Genomic DNA, 21,826 nt, shown 5'->3' with positions numbered 1-21,826 from the left:
GCAGCTTAAGGCCTACTGTAGTACAGAAAAACAAACTTGTACCAAACATGTACAAAGGTTTTGACTCTCTGAACTGCCAAGGGTGTCTAATTACTGGGGAGCTACAAGCTCTGTGCTGAGTAGAATACAGAGTACTGGATTCTGTCTTGGGAGTGATACAGAATGTCTTCCCTCTCAACAGGTTAACATCCCAATATTCTGATGCTTTTTAGTTTGCAAAAATTGCAACCCTAAGAGCAGCTTCCAGGAAAGGATAATCAAGTGCCGCAATTCCATCTTCCTAAGGCACTTACAAAATCTGTTCTCGGGAGTAGAAAGAGGAACAACTGGCCAGACTATTAAAAACTTCATGAGCCAGAGGGCTTGTGCAAAGAAGGGATCATCCATTGGGATGCCAACAGAAACAGAAGAATCATTATTTCCATCCATCTGAGACAGGGATCTCATTCTCCTCAGATTCTTCAACACAGAAAGAATGGGGGGGGGGCAGAATATCTCCTAGTGTTACCACTCTGAGGGGCAGAACAGTGCAGGGGAGGTGAGAATTACAAAATTAGGGGCATCTAAACGAATATGTAGCAACTGAGAAGACAGTACTGGTCACAATAGATAATATGGTGCCCTTCCAGGGTAATGCACTTGCTAGTAAATAAAAATCATGCAATCTTTCTCATTTGGTGAAGTCCAAAGTGACTGGCCAGAAACAGGGTCTAGCAGGTGCAGGAGGGGATACAAGACCTTGTCCAATCCTTGCAGGAGTGTCTTCAATGCAGGGTATCACACAGTCAAAGAAAAGACACTCTGGGCCCTAGAAGAACACTACATGCATGCCCACAGACTCAAGGAGCTACTTCATGCCCTGCCATATGCCTATGTGTAAGACAAAAGGCATCCAAAAAGTGGGTCTCAATCTTAACACCAGACATCAGTCTAATATGTCTCTATTCTCTCTTTCAAGGTTATCTGCAGATGAAGGACACAAGCTCACCCTACTGGATGAAGGACGGGCCATTAACAATAATGGTCAGAGACCACAAAGGTGAAAGACTTTGAAATTGACAGAAATTTTACATAGTTAAATCTTCTCCTCCTTTCTTACATTCATCTTCCTCTGATTCCTGACTGGGATCATGTAAGGAATCCTCTTGATAACCTCTGCATTGCCCACTGTTCCAATGCAGCTCCTGAAAGTACAGGCCCTCAGCCATGTAAAGAGTGCTAAGGCTGACATGCAGATGCTTGCTGTACTCTCCTTCCACAGGGAACAGAGACAACTATTGGCAAGTGTAGCAACATTTTAAAAATGTGTGCATTTTTGGCATCAAACCTGAGCTCTTTCAAAGCACATCAGGCTTGAAATGTAAAGTATAAAAGCACTAAGGAAGGAATGGGGTGTAGGGGAGCTGATGCCACTGTATGTACTTGCAGAGAGCCACATGCATCCTCCCACCTCCAGCAAAAGAGCTAAACACCTTAAAACTCATATGAAGGAGCACACCTGGCAAGCAAATGGGCTTGAGTCTGATAGGATGTGGCTTAATGGTCAGCAAGGCATATAGGGAAAAGGACCTTAAAACAACCAAAAAAGAAAGAAAGAACTAGGATTGCTACAGTTTGTAGAACATTACATTTACAGTGGTTGTAGAAGTATCTGTAAGCAACCCTGGTCCTTAACTGCATGCCAAAAAGCATTCCTTATTTGTACAAGTGCATATTATACACCAAAGATGAAGTATGAGCAGGCCATAGTAATGCCAGCAATAGTTACCCACCTTTCACAGACTGATTATGTAACATTTGTGTGTTAGACCAAAAAAGCAGCAAGAGCCGCTAGAGCTAGAAGCGTCCAGATTATCGTAACATGACACTTAAGGGAAACAATGCTTACAGAAATCCTGCCATGACCTAAGGAAACCTTAGTTGAGAAACAAGCTGCTATCTGAGTAGACATTTGCTGCAGCATATTCCCGGTAGGAAACGTCCTTCACAGAATAACAGAAAAATTATACTGATGCAGAAGATGTCAGCCTGTGATACAAGTCCAATATGTATTATCACAACAGACATGCAATGAATGTGGAAGAAACAGACCAAAACTTTAGTCATGGTGATTATTTCATCTCAGGACAGTACAGTGTTGCCCAGAGATCTGGCACAGTTTAGAGGGTTAGCAATCCCACACAGTGTCTGGTGGGATTGGAGATGGAGGGGGGATACGAGGTATCTGCATTACATGTGTGTGCATGTCTTACTCTTATACATGTAGTTCTATAAGCTTTCAGGGACACACCTGCTCAGACACTGCACACAGCCATTTTATTGCCACCGCCCTTTGGCATTAGAACTTGCTAGGTAGGTGTCTTACCACTCTTGGTCTGCATGTCTGGTGATGTTACTTCGATAATCAGTGTCTCCAGTTCATTACCCTTCTTGTTTACTTCTTCAATCTGTAATCCTTTTGCAGTCCAGTCTGTAAGCAAAGTCTGTCAAAATCAAGTAAATGAAACATTTAGTAAAGCATCTCTTAAATGGTCTCTCTACAAGATAAGTGCTTAGCTACGAGGAGGAGGTGAGTATTCCTCACCACTAAATTTATAAAAAACGACTTGAGAGTATAAAGCATTGTGAATCAGTGTAGACTTGTAGTAGGAAGTATAGATGCACTAAAACAAAAACACTCTAGTAAAAAGAAAAGAAAAAGCAACAGTCTTATTTTGACCAAAATAACTGCCATTACAATAAGCACAAGTATTATTTTCTGATGCACCTCTAAGGAAAACACAATTCATATTACTTTGCTAATAGGTTACTTCAATGCAATGGAAAAATACAACAGGAAAGATTTTCTGAACCATCTATTTTAACACATTTATTAAATCACTCAAGACATAATCAAATATACATTAACAGAAACGAAAACAAATCATATTAACATTTTTTCATTTACATACATTTTCTACTACACATATTTTCTGTCTTTGCAACTACCATTAGTCCAACATTACATACATTGTTGAATTCCTGTCTTCTCTTAAACCTCACCTCCTCCTTAACATTATTATGCACATTTTGTTCCCACAATTAATTTCAATTTATTTATATCGAATTTACTCCTTCCCTTTTCTAAATATCCCTCTTCCAGTTCTTTCACCTCTTATAATATTCAAAACCTCAAATATTTGATTTCCGTTTTCTAGTAATTGCTTTTTCTGGTTTGAATTTAATAAGGCCTTACTATGTGAAGGCAATTCAGATCCTGTGTCCCAGCTTAAACAAATCATTTCCTTAGTTACAGCCATTTGCTCACCCAATATTTCTAACAGATCTGCCAACTCATTATACTCCCAAAACATATGTTCCCAGTTATCTCTTTGCTATTACACCTTCAACGTTTGCTGTCTACTGAGGAATAATTCTTTGAACTCTGCTTGGGGTATAAAAATACCCATGCAACCACTTCCAGGAAAAGATCCTAAACCTGAACTTTGTTGCATACTTGGTAGCCATAACATATGTTCTCCTATTTTTTGCTTGTAAATTGCTTTTCCCATATCTCTTCCGAATCTTTTCTAACCTCATCTGAATGATTTTTATAACTATCATGTCATATTTTATATGCTCTACTAATTATCCCATTTTTAACAGCAGCTTCTGTTCTAGAATCAACTGAACTTAAGATGTCCCTATCCCTTTCTGCAGTTCAAATGTCTTCTTGGCCTCATCCCACTCTATTACTTTTCCCTCTCTATTTATTTGCACCCAATACATTAGTTCCTTTGTCAGGTTTCTCCCATAAATTCTATAGGTTCATAGGTTCATAGATTATTACTAGGCTAACTACCTTTGTGGGCCATTTTAAGCCTAGCCAATTACCCAATGTGAGAATCAAACCCTGCACCTTGTGTCTGTAAGGTAAACACCTTAGCCATTATCTCAGTGAACTGAAGTAACAGTGTCTGCCCTAATTTCTTTAACTGCACTGAAGCTTTTCTCCAAGCAATTCCACGACAAATGGGCTCTGCCTACCAGGATGACCACAGTCAAACTTTTTATACACCTTTTCCTCTAGATTCAACCAACTATATTACACAAGTGCAAAGCATATGGTCTACTTATGCTGTTCTCCCTAGGGTTCCTCTGCTTCATTTCTTTAGGGCTAAACAAATACATCTCTGGAGGGTTCACTGTTATGCCAGTGACCTTCCTTATAGCAGCAGTAGGTTACAGTTTGCTATGCTCACTGTCTTTGAAACAGTACCCCCCAACACACACACACACACACACACACACACACACACACACACACACACACACACACACACACACACACAGCTAACTTTTGTGTTCTGTGGAGCTCATGGTATAAAAGGTGTGCTTACAGCAGAGCACTTTGTGTACACAGACATAATCAGAGTTTTGCTCATACGTTCTCGATCAGGCTACACCACTGTGGCCGTGTCCTTCCATCTTGCATTTGGTCTTGATATGAAGATTTGCTGCCCATCTTTGTGTGTTCTTTTTTTATACACATCTTTTTCTTTGTGTGTCTGCACATCAGCTGCCCTTCCCTTAATCCAGCGGCCATTCTGTTCCAAGTGAATGAGTCAGAGCTCTTATCTAAGCTACTTTAAGGAATGACAATGATTAACAACCCAAATAAAACCACATTCTATACATTAGAATCTACTTGCAATCAAATTGCAAAATGTGCTGCTCTATCTGTACACAGTTATCACACATGCAATATACTAAACCAAATGTGATGGGTGACCTTCACCCATGCACTTAACCTCACTTATCTTACTTCTGAACATAAACCCATATGACTGCAAATGTTCCTCCCTCTCTTCACATATTACAGAACTGAGATTTCTTTTAACAAAAGCCTCTTACACATTAAAAAGGTGACCAAGTCCCTAGCTACTTCCTACCTCATTTAAGGAACTCCTTACCCTAACAACTACAGGAAATAGCTGAGTTTACCATTCAAAAGAACATAGTGATCTTGCATCGACACAGTTTTATCCTGTCCTAAATGTGGTGTCACAATCATGTCTGCTTTCTAAATAACATCCATGTTTCTTCAACACCACAATGACTACTGTAATGTCTGTCAAAGTTCACATACTCTTTTCTTTCATTCAAACATCTCTATTTCCTTTTCTCAACTACTTCTCTCTCACTATGCCTTTAATCCCTTAGCTCACTCTACTCATTATTGTCATTAATCTTTACCCCTCCTCACTCCTTTCCTTTAATTCTTGTAATCATCTCTCACATTTCATAAATCACCACTTGCTGTACTTTACTGCACAAAATTCAGTTTTGTATTAGTTTTGTTCATTGTACTGTGAACCTATCATTGTAAGTAAAATTTCTTTGTTCACCCAGACGCTCTCTGAAAATGGGCTTTACTAAGTAGGGCCATCCAAGTCAACAAACGCTTTAAAAAAAATAAATAAATAAATAATTGCATGGTGGGGGTCTTCATGCAAGCAGTCATCAGGGTTATAACCTGTCCTAACCAACATTATCCTTGAGACAGTCCTGGTAAGCACAGGTGCTTGCAATGCCATATGTTGCATATGCACACTTCTGGGAGTGCTCAACATCAGCACATGCTGATGAGCAAGTATGCATATCATGGTCCACCTGCTATTTTGCTGCAACACCCAGCCTACAATGGGTATCAATGTTGCAGCAGCTCATGATGCGTCCCTCGACCCAGGATAACTGAGCCAGGGTCAGCTGTACAGTCCCACCCTCCACAGTCAGCTCCTCCAGCATTTGGTTCACTAAGTTGATGCTGTACCATGCAGCCTAATTTACTGAACATCATTTTAATATTAAAAAACAGCGCAGACCTTTTTTCCTCTTCATCTGAGAAGCTTGGTCTCTTCTCTGACGTTGGGAATTGGTGACTTCCTTAATACTGCACAGGGTTTACTGAAGATCATTAATTTACAAAACTAACTATATAAGAAGACATTATGTCATACAAAGAGGAAAATAATACAACGCAAACCAAAAAAATTAAACTCTAACTTTTGAGTTATAAATAAAATCTAACAGAAAGGTCAGAAAAATAAGTGTGTGGGGAACTGGTCAGGTGCGGCTGTCTTACAGTCAGCTATATAAGTATTTTTGAGCCCTAACCTCAACCCCCAGATTATGTGCATGCTTACAAGTTCAAGGGTCTATACTATTTTTCTCTTGAAGTGTGCATGTTCTCTCCCACCCACTCCTTTATGATAGCTACTACAAAACATGGTCAGAAGCATGTTTCAGCACATGTACTACATGACATGTACCTTGGTCTTCAGCAGGTGCCACACTATAGCAAGTCATATCATCTTCTTCCACTCAGAATGGGCAAGCTGGCAGCAGCCATTCACTCCCACCCTTGCTCATCTGCTCAACTAAGTCACTAGCCTACTCTAAATCATATGGGTCCAGTCAGGCTTATCTCTCTGTTTCACGAGGCTGAGATGTTTACTGACTCAATATTACTGTTTAAAGCATGCCAACAATCCAAGCACAAATAACACATCAAACTGAACACAAACTCTGAGGCAATGCAAAAATAAGTCTTAATTTTGCTATGGAAGAATGGTTACAATAAAATACAATGTCACAAAAAATAAGCTAAGACTAGGATCTCAAGTGCAGTGCTTCTTATCACAGCTGTTCTGGTGAAGCACAGTTGTGCGACATGCTGGAGCATGTTTTAAATGAGATTACATTTTTTGAAGTACATGGAGCTCTGCAATTGTGCTACAAATTCAAAAACACTTATGCTCTAGCCCCATGCTAGAGCATATAAGGCAACCACCCCAAAACAGCAGTGAGAAACTAAAACTGCTGTAAAAGCTGCATAACACTTATCACTGTGTATATGTACACATGGGAGCATATATACACATTTAAAACATTAAAAGATCTAAGATGTTTTGTTTCTGGCCACTGCCTATGAGGCAGCACTAAGTATGTTACATTTTTCAAAGCTGCACATCAGTTTGTGCTCTTAACTTTCCTTTTTTTTCTGGTCTTGTAGTGCATCGGAGAAGCTGAATTTTATCATTTATTACTAAGACAGTACTGTGTGTGTTACAACTTTCAAAGCTGTGAATCACTTACCCTTTTTTCATTCTTCCTCCCTACCTGTAATTCCTAGTACATGAAGCAGGTAAAGCTCTGTGTACTGCAAAGAATTATGGTCATATTACCCTTACTATAACTAACTCATTGCATGATCTGGAAAAGAATAACAAAACTCACTTCTCTAGCTTCATATGGGGAATTTCTTGACACCCACTTCTTGAAAATATGACATCTTGACTAAAATAACAGATATGATCATAACTTCTAGTTCCACCTATTCATACCTCATCCACCTATCCAGCAATTAGACCCCTACTCCAATATCTTCTAAATTGTCTCCGTCGGTCAAACAATAAACTGCTCATCATCTATAAGCCACAAAGGTCTCCAGGAGTTGGTAACTATTCCAATATTGTAACTAGAACTTGGAATAAAATTCAGGTCTATCGCACACCTTCATCTTTTCAAACCATTACTAAAAGACTTCCTCTCTGCCTCGTATGCTTTGTCCCTCCTCCTTATCTAGGACACAGCTGTGTAACACCCTTCAGCACCTTTCATATACCTCCATTTAAAGTACTAAATCACTTAACCTGCTTATCCCCTTCTAATACCTCACTTTATTGTACTTACTAAACTGCTATACCCACTTCAAGTTAGCACAACCAAATTACAGTGCAATCATTACTTCTCTGTTAACACTCAGACTTGCTCATCTCCTTTAATACCTCGCTCTAATGTTTTTCTGAATTACTCCTACCTATCTCATACACAACCCTTCTACCTGTAAAGTCTCGGTACAAGGCTTGGCCATTTAATGTTTGTGAATATCAACAGGAATTCTATTATGCTATGTATTCTCTGAAACTGCATTATAAAATTTGTTATTGTAAATACTGATTACATTAAATATGACACCTTGAGCTTTTCTCCCTGGGCCTCTGCTTAAAAAGGACTTTCCAGGTAAACAAATGTCAATAAATAAATACATAGGTTTTATTTTACTACGCTGTTGTGTATGTCATGTTACTTCTGTGTGTAACAACCTATCATTCCCAGATGCAGCATTTGTAATTCATATCAAGAAAGTAGCATCAGTATTGCTAACAGTACTCAGTGGCATGAACAAATGGTAAGCATGAGTATTAATACAAGAAATCAATAAAATTACTAAAAATACTACTAATACTACTAATAATAATATACTAAGAGACATGACAGCCAGGCTTAAACATTGCCTGTGATATAAATAGGATCTTTGCTGGAGAGGTATGTATCCAAGAGACTACTCCATCTCTGGAACAGGCTTCCCCATCCATGTGAAGAAGCATTCCTCAATAACCCAATTCAAGTATAACTTGGATAAGAGAATGGGGAACAGGAAATGCATCCCTAGTTTGGCACTTATGTGTGTAATGGACACAGCCTGCATATGGATCATCTCCTAGGCCCCTGCTTGTAAATGTTTCATCTCCCAAGCCCATGCTTATACTTATCAAGGGTACAAGAACTTGTCAGAGATTTGAGGTGCATGGCTAGGTTTAAAAAGGCTCTTGTGGTCATTAGCCAAGTAAACACCTATGAACTTATGGAATTTCAAAAACACTAGTTAATAAGGAAAAAAATACAAGGCTTTCTTTGTCTTTCTCAGAGGCCTTTTGAGTCACACAGATACTGCAATTGTCCAAGATCAGCAAAATGCAAAAAAACTCCTAAAAAATGCAGGAAGGAGTTCAAGAACAGACAGCAGCAGTTTTTTTTAAAGTGAACCTACACAATGTACACACAGACGTGTGCGTTTGTGTGTGTACAGATACATATTTACTCAAACACAAATGTGCACAAAAACACACACATCCTATATTTGTGCACATTTCTTTTAAATGTTCTTGAAAAGCTGTAGCAATGCAAGAGGCGGTACTGGTGACTTGACTGATCCTGCTTTTCTCTGTTGCTGAGGTAACTCTCAGTTTTCTCTTTATGGTCAGAAGAGACTTGCATGCTTCATTTCATCCTATCAAACAAAGTTTGGCTGCAAGCCTTTAACTACCGGGGGTTGCCTAGAGATGAAACAGGGGCTTTTCTGCCAGCTGAGTGGGGAGTCATCAGCAAGGACCATTAAGGAAGCAAGCAAAGGTAATCAGTAATGAAGCGGCACGTCAACACACACCTTGCCACAAAACCTTTGCATCCAATCAATCACTGAGTTGGTGCTATTCCACAAACTAGCAGACAGGACGTAGGGAAGGAATTCAAAGGAAAAAAAGGCCTTTTAGTGACTTAGAATATAGGCATAACTAATTCTCAAAACACACTGGGATAAAGCATGTTTGAAGTCTGAAAACAACTAGTTATCTGTCATAAAACAATGAATCGTGCGTCTCATTTGGCTGTAGGGCACGCACATCATGCCATATGCAGCGCACAGACAGAACCACTGGCCATGAATGATGTATTTACTGCATTTAGTTTTGATCAACAGAAGGGCTTTTGTCTGCTTTAAGAAAAGCTTTTCAGCAATGTGAATAAAATTCACTTTTAAAACACGATTTTTTAAAAATGTAATAGCGTTTTCAGATATTGTATTCTAAAAGTAAGGCAAGGGGTTCAGCATTCATTCCTCATGCTGTAAAATAAGGGCTATAACTTACTAATACTGAAAGGGGTACTATCTAGCTTACTAAATGCCCACAAAAAAGTTACAGTACAGGAGTAGTTATATCTCCTTCTCCCACCACCTCCAAAGGACCCTACCTGATGGCTCCAATACCTGAAGATCAGCTAGCCAATCCATTAGAGTGGACTACCAATGACTAACTGCATACTCACAATGGGTGTCTGACTGGGGGAAGAGGTGTTCCCACACAAACCTCATATTTCCTGACTCAGTAAGAGTCCCTACCAGATGCTGTGTGAGCAAACATGGCGAGTACAGTTGGGACAGACATGTCAGATCATCGACTTCGAAACTGAAAAAAAAAATATCTAAGAGACATATGATTGAGTTTGCAAAAACCACCATGACTAGGTGTCATCAGTATGGAGGACCTAGCAACATCCATAATTCAAGGATGAGCAAGTTGGCATTAGCCACTCAAGCTTATATCCTCATTATGTCCCTCAGACACCCATCCTACCAATCAAACAGGGCTTCTTCATCCCTCTATGTTACAAGGTCTGGTATTTACAGTTACATTTTATGATACATGCTCCTTTAGTATTCTTCAGAAACTTAGCATATAAAGCTAATAAATTACTAATTATAAATGAACAAAAGGAGGAGGAAAACAGTATGAATTAGTAATTATTCAACAAGAACTGCTAAAATTTTAAAATCACTTGCATGTCGCTATAACATCTACACAAGGAAAGAATATTTAAAAGTTGAAAATGACTTGTATCAGCTGTCATTCTGAAATCACTATCAGCTGTTTCCAATCAAATTTGAATGTTTATGACTTGACTTTTTAGGTCAACAGATGCCAAGACTAATGTAGTGGTAAGGAAAAGAGATGCAGTAATTATCTGATTAAGGAGGTGTATGGTCATTTAATAAACTAGGTAGTACACTTTTCAGCAGGAAATAAACAGTTTGCTTTTAAAAAAGTTAATTGAATTCCAGTGACTGAAATGACGGCAGCAACTACTGTTAACAGGATATATTTTCGGAATCCTGGGTTGAAATAAAGGGGGGCTTAAGACACAGAACATTTCAAAGAACAAATTTAAGCTTGCAGGACACACCAGGAGTTAGAATAATGAGCTGTGAATGACCTCACCTCCCACAGTACAATTAAAGAAAGAGCATTTGATATACGTAAGCTCCAGCTGCATGTTAACTTAACTGATCAAATGCTTTGGGGCTGCCCTTGAAAATGTAGCACTGCGCCAAGTGTGCCTCAGCTGCTTTCCAAAGAATGGCAAAAATGTAGTTTAAAGTGAGCCACTGACCCATTCTGATTATTCCGTTTCACTTGTTTGTGTCACTTGAAAACTGAGGCTTACGTATTTGTACTGTTTAAAAAAGGAATGAAAAATACATGCATATGTTACATGTAGAGTATCTGCAACTTGTACTAATCAACGAGGAAATACATTTACACAGGGATTACAAACTGCCACTGTTCTCTGTGCTGACTTGCAGTTGTGTATTCAAAAATTTGCTTTGTTCACACTCTGTCCACTCCTCTGGGTTACAGAAGATTATCAATGTAACCATCAAGCAAATGGCTGTATAATCAATGAAAATTATGAAAATGGTCTTGCTGAGGATATCTGGTGCAGTACAAATGAAGGTGTGGAGATGTCCTCAGCTTTTCAGTTGAATAAGCCCATCTGAAAATGGGGATGGAGATGCATCATTCCTTTTTTTTATGCAGAGAGATGAAATGCTGTCTGCATCACAGACAGCCTACTATAGATTAGTGATATAGGTGCACTGGGGGCATTGTTCTGGGAGAGTGGGAATGAATGGTCAATGCTGACACCTGCTTAACATGGACAAGGGAAGCAGCTCAGCCCACAAGACTTGTGGCTCCTAGCAGATACTAGGTAAGTTGCAGTAAGTGCACAGGGTCCAGCTGAATGAACAGATCTGCCAAGCAGTATTCACACTGCACACAAAGGGAGGGTAGCATATGACTGGAACACCACATGTATCAAAGGGTTGGCACTGCAGTCCTCGGTATGGTAGCATGCACAGTAGGTTGAAAACAGGTGAGATTAGACTGCATAGAAAAGCCCCATGTAAAGTGAAGAATGTCATGCAGTCAGTCAACTTTAGTGAGAAGCTTCCAGTCCTTGTCCCATTAATAATTGTGCCCTGATCAAAGAGGGAAACCATGATCTACGTCAAAGGGCAAGCACTTGTTCACAGACTGCTCAATGATGGCCAATGAAACAGAGAGAGATAAAATGATCAATATCTTTTTTTCCATTCATTAAGTAAAACTTTTAATTATCACTCATCATTTATACATATAAACTCACAAATTTTTTCACCAAGGAAATACCAGGCTGGCCAACTCCATGGTGTAGAGGGGATAGCCCTGACTATGTGACAGGGGACTTAAATTTGAATAGCAGCTCGGGTGTCTGTAGGAACTGCAGGAGGCTGACACCTAGTTGTAGTACCAGGTGTCTACCCCACAAAGTTGGAGTCTATCAAGCCCACATAGTCATAGGGAATTTAGCATGCAGGACCACACGTCTCATCTCAGGGCAGCTACAGCGAACTTTGGAAGAGTTACTTCAGGAAGAGGGTGGTGCTCTACTGGGGAAAAAGCAGGCTTTAATGCAGAACCAGCAAGCTAGTCTGCTCCTTACCACCAGACTCTTGCTCATGAAGGATTCTCAAGCAGGAACAAATGGACTGTAGGGGGTTACACCTTGCCCTGGAATTCAAAGTTCCCATGGCTGTGGAACAAATGGGTCAAACAGTGTCAGGCAGAGGAGCCACTGGACTCAGTTTTGTGGGGAGGTGGGCTAACCCAAAAATCTATGATGTACCTGTAGTACTTATTCAGTACACAATATATGAAACTGTGCTCAAGAACCAATAGATTACAGTAAAGATGTACCTTTCCCTTTAGAAAACAGCATAATTTGTAATGAAAACTTTCCCTGTAGCTTTTACTCATTTCATAAGTATGTCTGTCTGTAGCACTTACACTATGCAAGAGGAAAAGCATGGTGATAAAAAAATACTTTTAATCTTTGAAATTTAAATTCGTTCACAAAGTGAAGACAACACAAGGCTGATCTGAATTTCTTTTCAGTCTGGCAAACTGAAATTAACACACACATTTTTAATGTACCAGGTGATCTACACTGTGTGTGTGTTATTTATTTTATTTTTACATTTGTTAACTGGGTTAGTCCAACTGGGCCCAGAGCGCCCTTTTTTAGTGGAGACCCAATGAGAAAAGCTCCAGTAAAGTAATTAAAAAATAAGAAAAAGAAATAACAATTCAAGTTGTAAGACACTTAACAATACAAAAATAGAGAGAAATATACAATATGAATATATACAAAACAAAAGTACAGTATTTTGAGAATGCAGTAACAATATTTTTGAGAAATCTGGTTAGTATTAAGTTATTTACAAGGAATGTAACAATGCCTAAAATAAAAAAAAACTGAGAGTAACATTATGGCATAGTCAACAAAGATGCATTTAATAGCCAAGGTGCTATATGCAGAGAGAGTAATATATGTGGACAGTTTTGATAGACACCAGGCAGATGTGTTAATTGACAGAAGAAGAAAAATTCATTAGGTAACTTCCTGACAAGTACATATCCATGCATGTTGGAAATGAATTTTTAATTGCTTTTTGAATTCGCCACTTTTGGTAGTGGTGCGAAGGGACAATGGAAGTTTGTTACACGAGTATGCAATTGAATGACTGTAAAGTATTTTTCCAATATTTTTGTTTGGCTTGGTCACCTGCAGAAGGTTTTGTTGTGTGCGTCTGAGGTTACAATTGGGTGTGTAAGGTGTAATTATGGATGTTAGGGCAGGGCAGGAGTTTGGGCTATTTAGGATCCTGTGTGCAACTTGTAGTTGTGATACTTGAAGCATGTGGGGGAGCTCAGGCCATCTTAAGCTTTTCAGACAGTGATGGGATTTGTAGCTATTACTGGCTGCGAATCTTGCCATCTTGTTATAGGTGGTTTCTAGTTTGGTTAAGAGATTACTGGAGGTCAGTAAGTATGGGAGCAGCATACAGCAGGGATGGTAGAATATATGACTGAGCCAGTATAGGTCTAGATTTGTTAGGTATACATTTGTTGTTGTGGTATAGAAGACCTAGTTTTTGATTGGACTTTTTGATGCAGTTTAAGATATGTAGGTCAAATTTTAATTGGTCGTCTACAGTAATGTCAAGCAATCGGGTGTTTCAGTTGGTGGTGATAATTGTATTATCTAAGGATGAGATGGTGAAGTTGTCTTTAGCTGGATTGAGCTTGTAAAAAAATTATCCAGTCAGTCCTGAGCAAGGTGCTTCTTCAGAACAAAGTGCAAAAACAGTAAAAACAAACAGAAGAAGCTCACCACAGCTGTTTTATGTCGATATTTAATCCAAATTAAAAGCATGTACAGGATACAAGTAGTAAGTAAGCGCTTTCATGTTGTAGTAAACACTTCATCAGACTTCCAAAACATAATTAATTCACATTTCCCATATCCTTTATAACTTATTCAAAAAATCATTCAACCCAATCATCTGATAAAAGTCATTATGACATCATAGAAATTAATTAGTCATTTAAAACCATATACAACTATTTCTAAAACCTAACATTTACAAGAACTAATGCAATTCACTTCATTTTTACTAATCTACTTTATGCAATCAAGCAAACATACATAAATATCAACAATACATATTCTATATGCATATGCAAATAAAGAATCTGTCATAAATATACATAAAAATATATATAAAAAAATGTTTATATATATATATATATATATATATATATATGTGTGTGTGTGTGTGTGTGTGTGTGTAAAAGATTCCTTAAGCACTCTAACATAAAAGCATATATTTGTCGCATCATAAACATATTGATTTATACATTCCTAATCATTTAATATCGCTATATTCCTTATCCCATAATAACATCAGTGTATCCTCAACCAACAGAAGCACGAAAGGAACGAGAGAAAGTAGATTTAAATATAGAATGAGTACGGATGGATGAGGAATTCCCACGTTTGGGGAGACTGGTTACATCGAAGTCGATGGATGTTAGAAGGAAGGTCAATGACTTGGGACAACCACTAGGTGCTTTTTCCAACACAGTTAATGATGTTTCCAGTGAAGAAACTGCCTTTTGTTCTTTTCCGTTGCCGATTCGACAATTAGAACGGCCAATTTGGTCATCTCAGAACAGGGTAAAGAAGAGGAAGAACTCGGAAGAGAGGCACCAGTTCCAGAAGAAAATACTTCGACCGATACAACGGACTTAGCAATTAATATTTCCAGGTATGACTTAACTGAATATGAAAGGTCCCTTTTAAATAAGGGTCTTTCTTTTATTCCCTCTAAAAGTATTGACATTTCTGAGGTCATGATTGATGTAAAAATGTTTACAAGAAATATAGCCTTAAAAATGTTGTTTGGTAATAATACTAGAAATGAAAATGAGAACAATTTTAAGAAGCCTTCCACTTTTATACCACATATGCATCCCATGCTTGAAGCCTTTGAAAAGGCTTGTGAGAGGGATTTATTAAGATTCTCATTGAGCTATAGTAATCCTGATTTTTATAATACGAGTCGTGAAGAAAGTGAAGTGATTGCTAAATTACAAAATAATAAACAGATTGTAATTAGACAGGCTGATAAAGGTGGGGCGATAGTAGTATTAGATCATGATATGTTTGTTAACAAAATGCATGAATTGTTACATGATGAGGGAACATATAAAAGTCTCAATGGAGTGATGTTGGATAAAATTATTAAGAATGTTCAGGCTGATTTATATGATTTGCTTCTATGTAATATGATAGACAATGAATTATATAAATATTTTTAGTAGAAAAGCCTGTAATCCCTGTCTTTAGGGGGTTGCCAAAGATACACAAAGTTTTAATGGACCCTCCGATGAGACCTATTTTCTCAGGCAATGGTTTGCTCACAGAACCTTTGTCGATTTATTTAGAAAAGCAATTTAGACCGATAGTAGATGGTACACAATCAATAATAAAAGACACAACATTTTTTAAAAAGTTATGCAACTTATGCTTTTTCTATGGAAAATGTTGATAATGATTTGTTTGTAACACTAGATGTTGTGTCTCTTTTTACATCAATACCTAATACAACAGGAATGGAATATGTGAGGTTGTTAATTGAAAAAGGAATACCTAGAGATCACATAATGAGATGTATGCTATTGATGGATATTATATTGAGCAATAATGTATTTATGTATGACCAGAAATATTATTTACAGAAAAAGGGGTCGCGATGGGAATGCCCTGTGCGAACTCTCATGCGAATCTGGTACTTGCATACTGGGAAGCTACTTATGTTATGGATGACACATCTCAGAATAGGTATGTAAAATACTATGGGCGTTTTGTAGATGACATTTTTCTTGTATGGAGTGGTTCAAAACAACAATCAGATGATTTTGTCACCTATATTAATGGGACAACAGATTTTTCTGAGGTTTTGAATGCAAGAGCTCATTAGAGAAAATAGACTTTCTAGATGTACAGCTAACTAAGAAGGATAATATAGTAAGAACAGATAGGTATAGGAAGCCCTGTTGGAGGAATAATTTATTACATCGGAGCAGTATGCATCCAGGGCATATCTATCAAAATACTGTGAAGAGCCAAGCACTGAGGATATCCAGATTAACTAGTCAGGATGATGAATATCATAATCAGCAGAAATTGCTAACTACTACCTTTATGGAAAGAGGGTATTCAAAGAAAGAGATTGATAGTGTACTCAATGAAAGCACTTTGCAGAGGAGAAAAAAAGGGAAACCTTTCTTTCATGTAACGAGAGTAGACAGAAAAGATGAAAAAGATCCGTGCACAGTAGTTAAGAAGAATAGGATGATAATTCCCTTTACTAATAAAAATTCACAGATTAAAGAAATAATAAAAACTGGGGAATATTAACGGTGGATGATCAGATATCTGAACTAGTTGTATATGGTTAATGATAATAAATTTACACATCCAGACACGGGACAATATTATATTTTTCATCATTATGCTGACTGCAAATCTAGAGACTTGGTATACTTGGCACAATGCCAAATATGTTTGTCGTTCTATGTAGGAAAGACGAATAGAACATTTAGGGAACGTGTTAGGGAGCATATATATGCCATTAATAAGGAGGATGAAGGGAATGCTTTGGCAAGGCATGTGCTAGAACAAGGGACTGCACACAAGTTTAAATTTAGAGTCCTAGAGTTAATTAAAAAAACAAGTAGACTACGTGATATTAAGATGTATACAGAAGAAATAGAGAATAAATGGATAATGAGGCTACAAGCCCATAGAGCCCATGGTTTGAATGATAAGGTGTCACTCAAACCTTTTTTGATGAAGCAACCATATTTACATTAGGCACATATATAAATAGAAAATTTTTATAAGGAATATAGCGATATTAAATGATTAGGAATGTATAAATCAATATGTTTATGATGTGACAAATATATGCTTTTATGTTAGCGTGCTTAAGGAATCTTTTACACATATAAAAATTTTTTTATATATATATTTTTTATGTATATTTATGACAGATTATTTGTACATGCATATGAAATATGTATTGTTGTTGATATTTATGTATGTTTGCTTGATTGCATAAAGTAGATTAGTAAAAATGAAGTGAATTGCATTAGTTCTTGTAAATGTTAGGTTTTAGAAATAGTTGTATATGGTTTTAAATGACTAATTTCTATGATATCATAATAACTTATCAGATGATTGGGTTGAATGATTTTTTTGAATAAGTTATAAAGGATATGTGAATTAATTATGTTTTGGAAGTCTGATAAAGCGTTTACTACAACGTGAAAGCGCTTACCTACTACTTGTATCCTGTACATGCTTTTAATTTGGATAAAACAGCGACATAAAACAGCTGTGGTGAGCTTCTTCTGTTTGTTTTTACTGTTTTAGCTGGATTGAGGTTTTTTTGAAGGAAAAGGAGAGGCTTGGTCTTTCTGAGGTTGAGAAGCAGGTTGTTTTCAGTTAGCCATTGTTCTACTAGGTGCAGAGATTGCTAAGTGATAGTGTGGAGATTTTGTATATTGTCGGAGGTGTTAACAATTGTGGAATCATCTGGGTACTGTATTATGGTAGAGTGGGGGCAAGAGACATGGAGGTTATTTGTAAATTTATTAAAATGTAGGGGGCCCAGGATAGAACCCTAGGGAACCCCAGTCTTAACAAGATGGAAAGGGGAGAAGGAGGTTTGCTATCTGGTGGAATATCTGTTTGAGAGGTAACTGTTAAACCAGGAGGTAGTGGAGGTAGAGAGTTGTAGGTTGGAAAGTTTGTTTAGGAAGATGGGATAGGAAATCACATTAAATGCTCTGGATAGGTCAAGGAATACAGCTGATACGAGTTTATCATCTGTGGCTTGAAACGAGTTTATTATTATCTCTGGCTTGGACAATGTTCCATGTGAAAGACAGGAGGGCAGTGGTAGTACTGTGCGAGGGTCAGAAACCATGTTGTGTGGGTGTAATTAGGTTTGCCTATAAGAGGTGGTTTAGTATTTGTCTGTATAACGTTTTCCAGTATCTTGGATAAGGGGGATAACATGGCAACAGGCATGTAATTTGAGGGTTCTGTAAAATTTCCTCCCTTGTGGAGGGCTATTATGAAGAATTTTTTCCAGATATCTGGTACTGTATTTTCCTGGATGGATCGATTGACAAGTATAGATACAGGGTATGCTATGGATTTGGCTACATGTTTGAAAAATAATGGAGGGAGTTTGTCAGATGATGGGGAACATGGTTTGTTGAGAAGTGATCTGATGAAGGAAGTTGCTACAGGTGCTAGGGAGAACAATGGAAGAGATGAGGGGGGAGGTGGAGTTTTATATCAAGAGTTTCTGGTTTAGTAAGCTTTTCTATTATTTCAATGAAAAAGTAAAGTAGGCTTGCAGTTTCATTATAAGGTTTGTTAGGGAAGGGGTTTGGTGAAGAGGGGTTCCCTGGAGATAGAAGTTTGTTTATTGAGTGCCAGAATTTCTTTGGATTGGAATATGCATTCCTCAGAGATTTTTGATAAAAATTTTTTTGTCTAGTAGGACCTGCTTTTTTATTTGGTTGCGAAGCTGTTTATAAGTTCAGGTGGAAAGCTGAGTTATTTTTTTTCCAAGCTTTCCAGGTACTGTCTTTCTTGTTCATAAGTGATCAAGTTCCCTGGTTTAGCAATGGTGCATAACTATATTTTAGCCTAATGTTTCTACTGAGAGGCAGGGTGTTAAGGATTTCGAGGAATAAATTGTTGAATCTTTGGACAGCCTCATTAAGGGATAATATGCGTAGGAATGACCAATTTACAGTGGACAGTAATTCATTTAGCATGACAGGCTTGTAGTTTTTAAGGTTACGAGACTCTCTGTACTGGTGGCTCTTGTTAAGATTGGGAGTGTGTCTTACTACTGAGGTAGGGAGATGATCACTAAGGGATCTAGGTAGGGTGGAAGGGTTATGATAGCACTGGGGGTTGGAGACTAATATCCAGTCGATAACCAAGCCATTATGGGAATTATTTTGCTGGTGTGTGTGTGAGGTGATCAGCTGGGTAAAGCCATAAAGGTTTATAGAGAGGGGATGCAGTACTAACAAGGTTCCAGTCAATATTCATATCCCTAAGGATGAGGGTTTCATAGGGAATGGATACAGAAATCCAAGAAAGAAACTTCTTGAGTATGGAAATGTTTTTACTTGGGGGTATGTAGATTGCTGCAATGACATGTTTTTGTGTTGATTTACATTACAGGTTGCTATAAGTATTTCAGCAGTGCAGAAATCAGGGACAGCTATTGAGAAGGGGGAAATAGAGAGCTGGTCAGACTAGAGTACAGCTACTCCACCCTTTTTTACTTTTATCCAGTAAAGCAATATTATAACTGGGAGGAGAATTTTGCAGTTTGTAATATGAGGTTTTAGCAATGTCTCATACAGAGCAAGTATATCTGGGTTATATTGAGAAATCCAGGCATGAAGGAGGGGGCTTTTATTGACAATGCTTTGTATATTAACTGAAAAAAGAAAGATTTTGGATGCTTATGATCGTAATGAGATATTTGTGAAGAAGTTGGAAAGTGGTGGTGCTGTATAAGTATGGTTAGAGTGCTGTTGACAAGGGCCTGGGTTGAGGTGAACATCACCAGATAAGAGTAGTATTGCACTTTGAAGTATATGTCTGAAGAAATATTTGCAAAGGAACGTTTGTTTTGATGAGACATTGGGCATTTGGTATGCATAATACAGTGAACTTGTGAAATGATATAATGGTATGGTTAGACAGGGACGCGGCAATAGAGGTGGAGTAGTTATTTGTATGGTGGGTAGTGAGATAACAGTGTGGGAGATGGGGTGGTAAGCAGATGAGGAGTATGGTAAGTGGTTAGAGCTGAGAAAAGAATTAGAAATAGGAGAGAGAGAGAAACAGAGTTTTGAAAGGAATAGCCATGATTTAGTTTCAGCTCATAAATAAAAGGTAACAATTTATTTAGGGTTAGCAGAAGAAATCAGGAACTAACTGAATGGGTTTTCTAAAGTGAGTGACTGAGAGTTAAAAGCAAGTAAGGCTCAGAAGGGGTGGGAGTTGGTGTTACAGTTAATGGTGCTGTGGGGTATGAGTAGAGGAGACAGATGTTTATTGGCTAGTGTGGAGGTGGTGCAAACCAGGGCTAGCTATAAAGAAAATGTCACAGGTGGGTGGGAATGGGGTAGGGAAGAGGAGCAGAGTGAGCCCGAGCGCTGCGAGGATGAACAGAGCAGGTTCAGCCAGACAAACTGGGCCAGGCTAGCTTCCAAGACAACACTCAGGAAAACCAAGCTCAGTCAATTCCAGGTCAGGGTATCACAATATCTTCCTAAATAACCAGAAATCTTGTGCTACTAAATCTAGTACAATGTGCTGAAAAGGATCACCACTTCTATATAGAAAAACAATAGAGGTATGGGCTGCAGGTACAGGTAAACCTGTTCCAAGAGAAAGAATGTAGTTTTAAGTAATTGACTTAGGAGTACAACAGGTGTCACAGAAGAAAAAAAATATGGTGGGGGAACCAGTAGTGTGCACGCTTACAGTAAAAGGCTATAACAAAATGTCTTCAGTTTAGAGGACAGATTAAATACAACTCTAACATACACTAGTTTAGCTGAAAGCACTTTTGCATTCCACTGATGCAGGGTTTCAATGCAGGGCAGCCAGACAACTTTGGTTTATTGGAGGTAGGCCAGGACAGAATAAAACTTTTGCTGAGAGGGTTGGAAATAAACAGGAAAAGGAGGTAAATATTAGGTCTGAAGTTTTAAGACACTCTGATTATCAAGTAACTAAGACAGAGGAAGCAGGGGAGGAGCAGCATGCCTTGTAAGAAACAGCATAATTCTATGAACAACATAAAATGCAAGGAAAACAGAGGAAAAAAGGTAACTAGTTGATAAGCTATTGTAACATACACTACACTACTGTGTATTGTTATAAACGTTATGAAGAGAAAACAGTAACTACTGTTACACAACAATGGTATGCTACAGAACACACAAGTAACTACTAAGATGCTACACACACTTTAGCATTCTCCACTAAAAGTCAGGAATAGCAACAGTGATATTACACAGAAACAAAGTCACTTGTATCCCTCGGAGGTTACATTAAGTTCTACACTAACTGCCAAAGAGGTTACTGACCTAAAAGTACAGACAGCAGGCGACAATATTCACATTAGTGAATAAAGCAGCATTGTACCTGTTACTTAAAGCCACAATATCCTACGAGTATAAATTCCATACTGGCATAACAAAAACAATCATATGCTGGGCAAGTAGAGTAAAGTAAAAAATAAAAAATAGAAAACAAAAAGGGCTTTTGAAATACAAGTCCAGAAAATAAGTGAAAAATATAGCTGCTACCAACTAAAAATATGCATGACAAAAATAAAAAATACCATGTGTGAAACTTCACAAAAATAGCAATAAGAATCACA

General features: G+C 38.0%; 1 protein-coding gene across 1 annotated transcript in view; it reads right to left on the bottom strand.

Moving 5' to 3' along the window:
• Positions 1–21,826, bottom strand: part of LOC122792184 (microtubule-actin cross-linking factor 1-like) — a gene marked incomplete in the record, with an annotated part of 3,579,694 nt that overhangs the window by 1,712,001 nt on the left and 1,845,867 nt on the right. Inside the window, 1 exon segment of the mRNA XM_044059907.1 lies at positions 2,366–2,483. Within this exon segment, the coding sequence (XP_043915842.1) occupies positions 2,366–2,483 (118 nt within the window).

Source organism: Protopterus annectens, chromosome 1.part2, assembly GCF_019279795.1.
Source record: "Protopterus annectens isolate FY-2018-M chromosome 1.part2, PAN1.0, whole genome shotgun sequence".
Taxonomy (NCBI): domain Eukaryota; kingdom Metazoa; phylum Chordata; order Ceratodontiformes; family Protopteridae; genus Protopterus; species Protopterus annectens.
The sequence above is the reverse complement of the archived record's forward strand: the minus strand, read 5'-3'. Positions and strand labels throughout refer to the sequence as shown.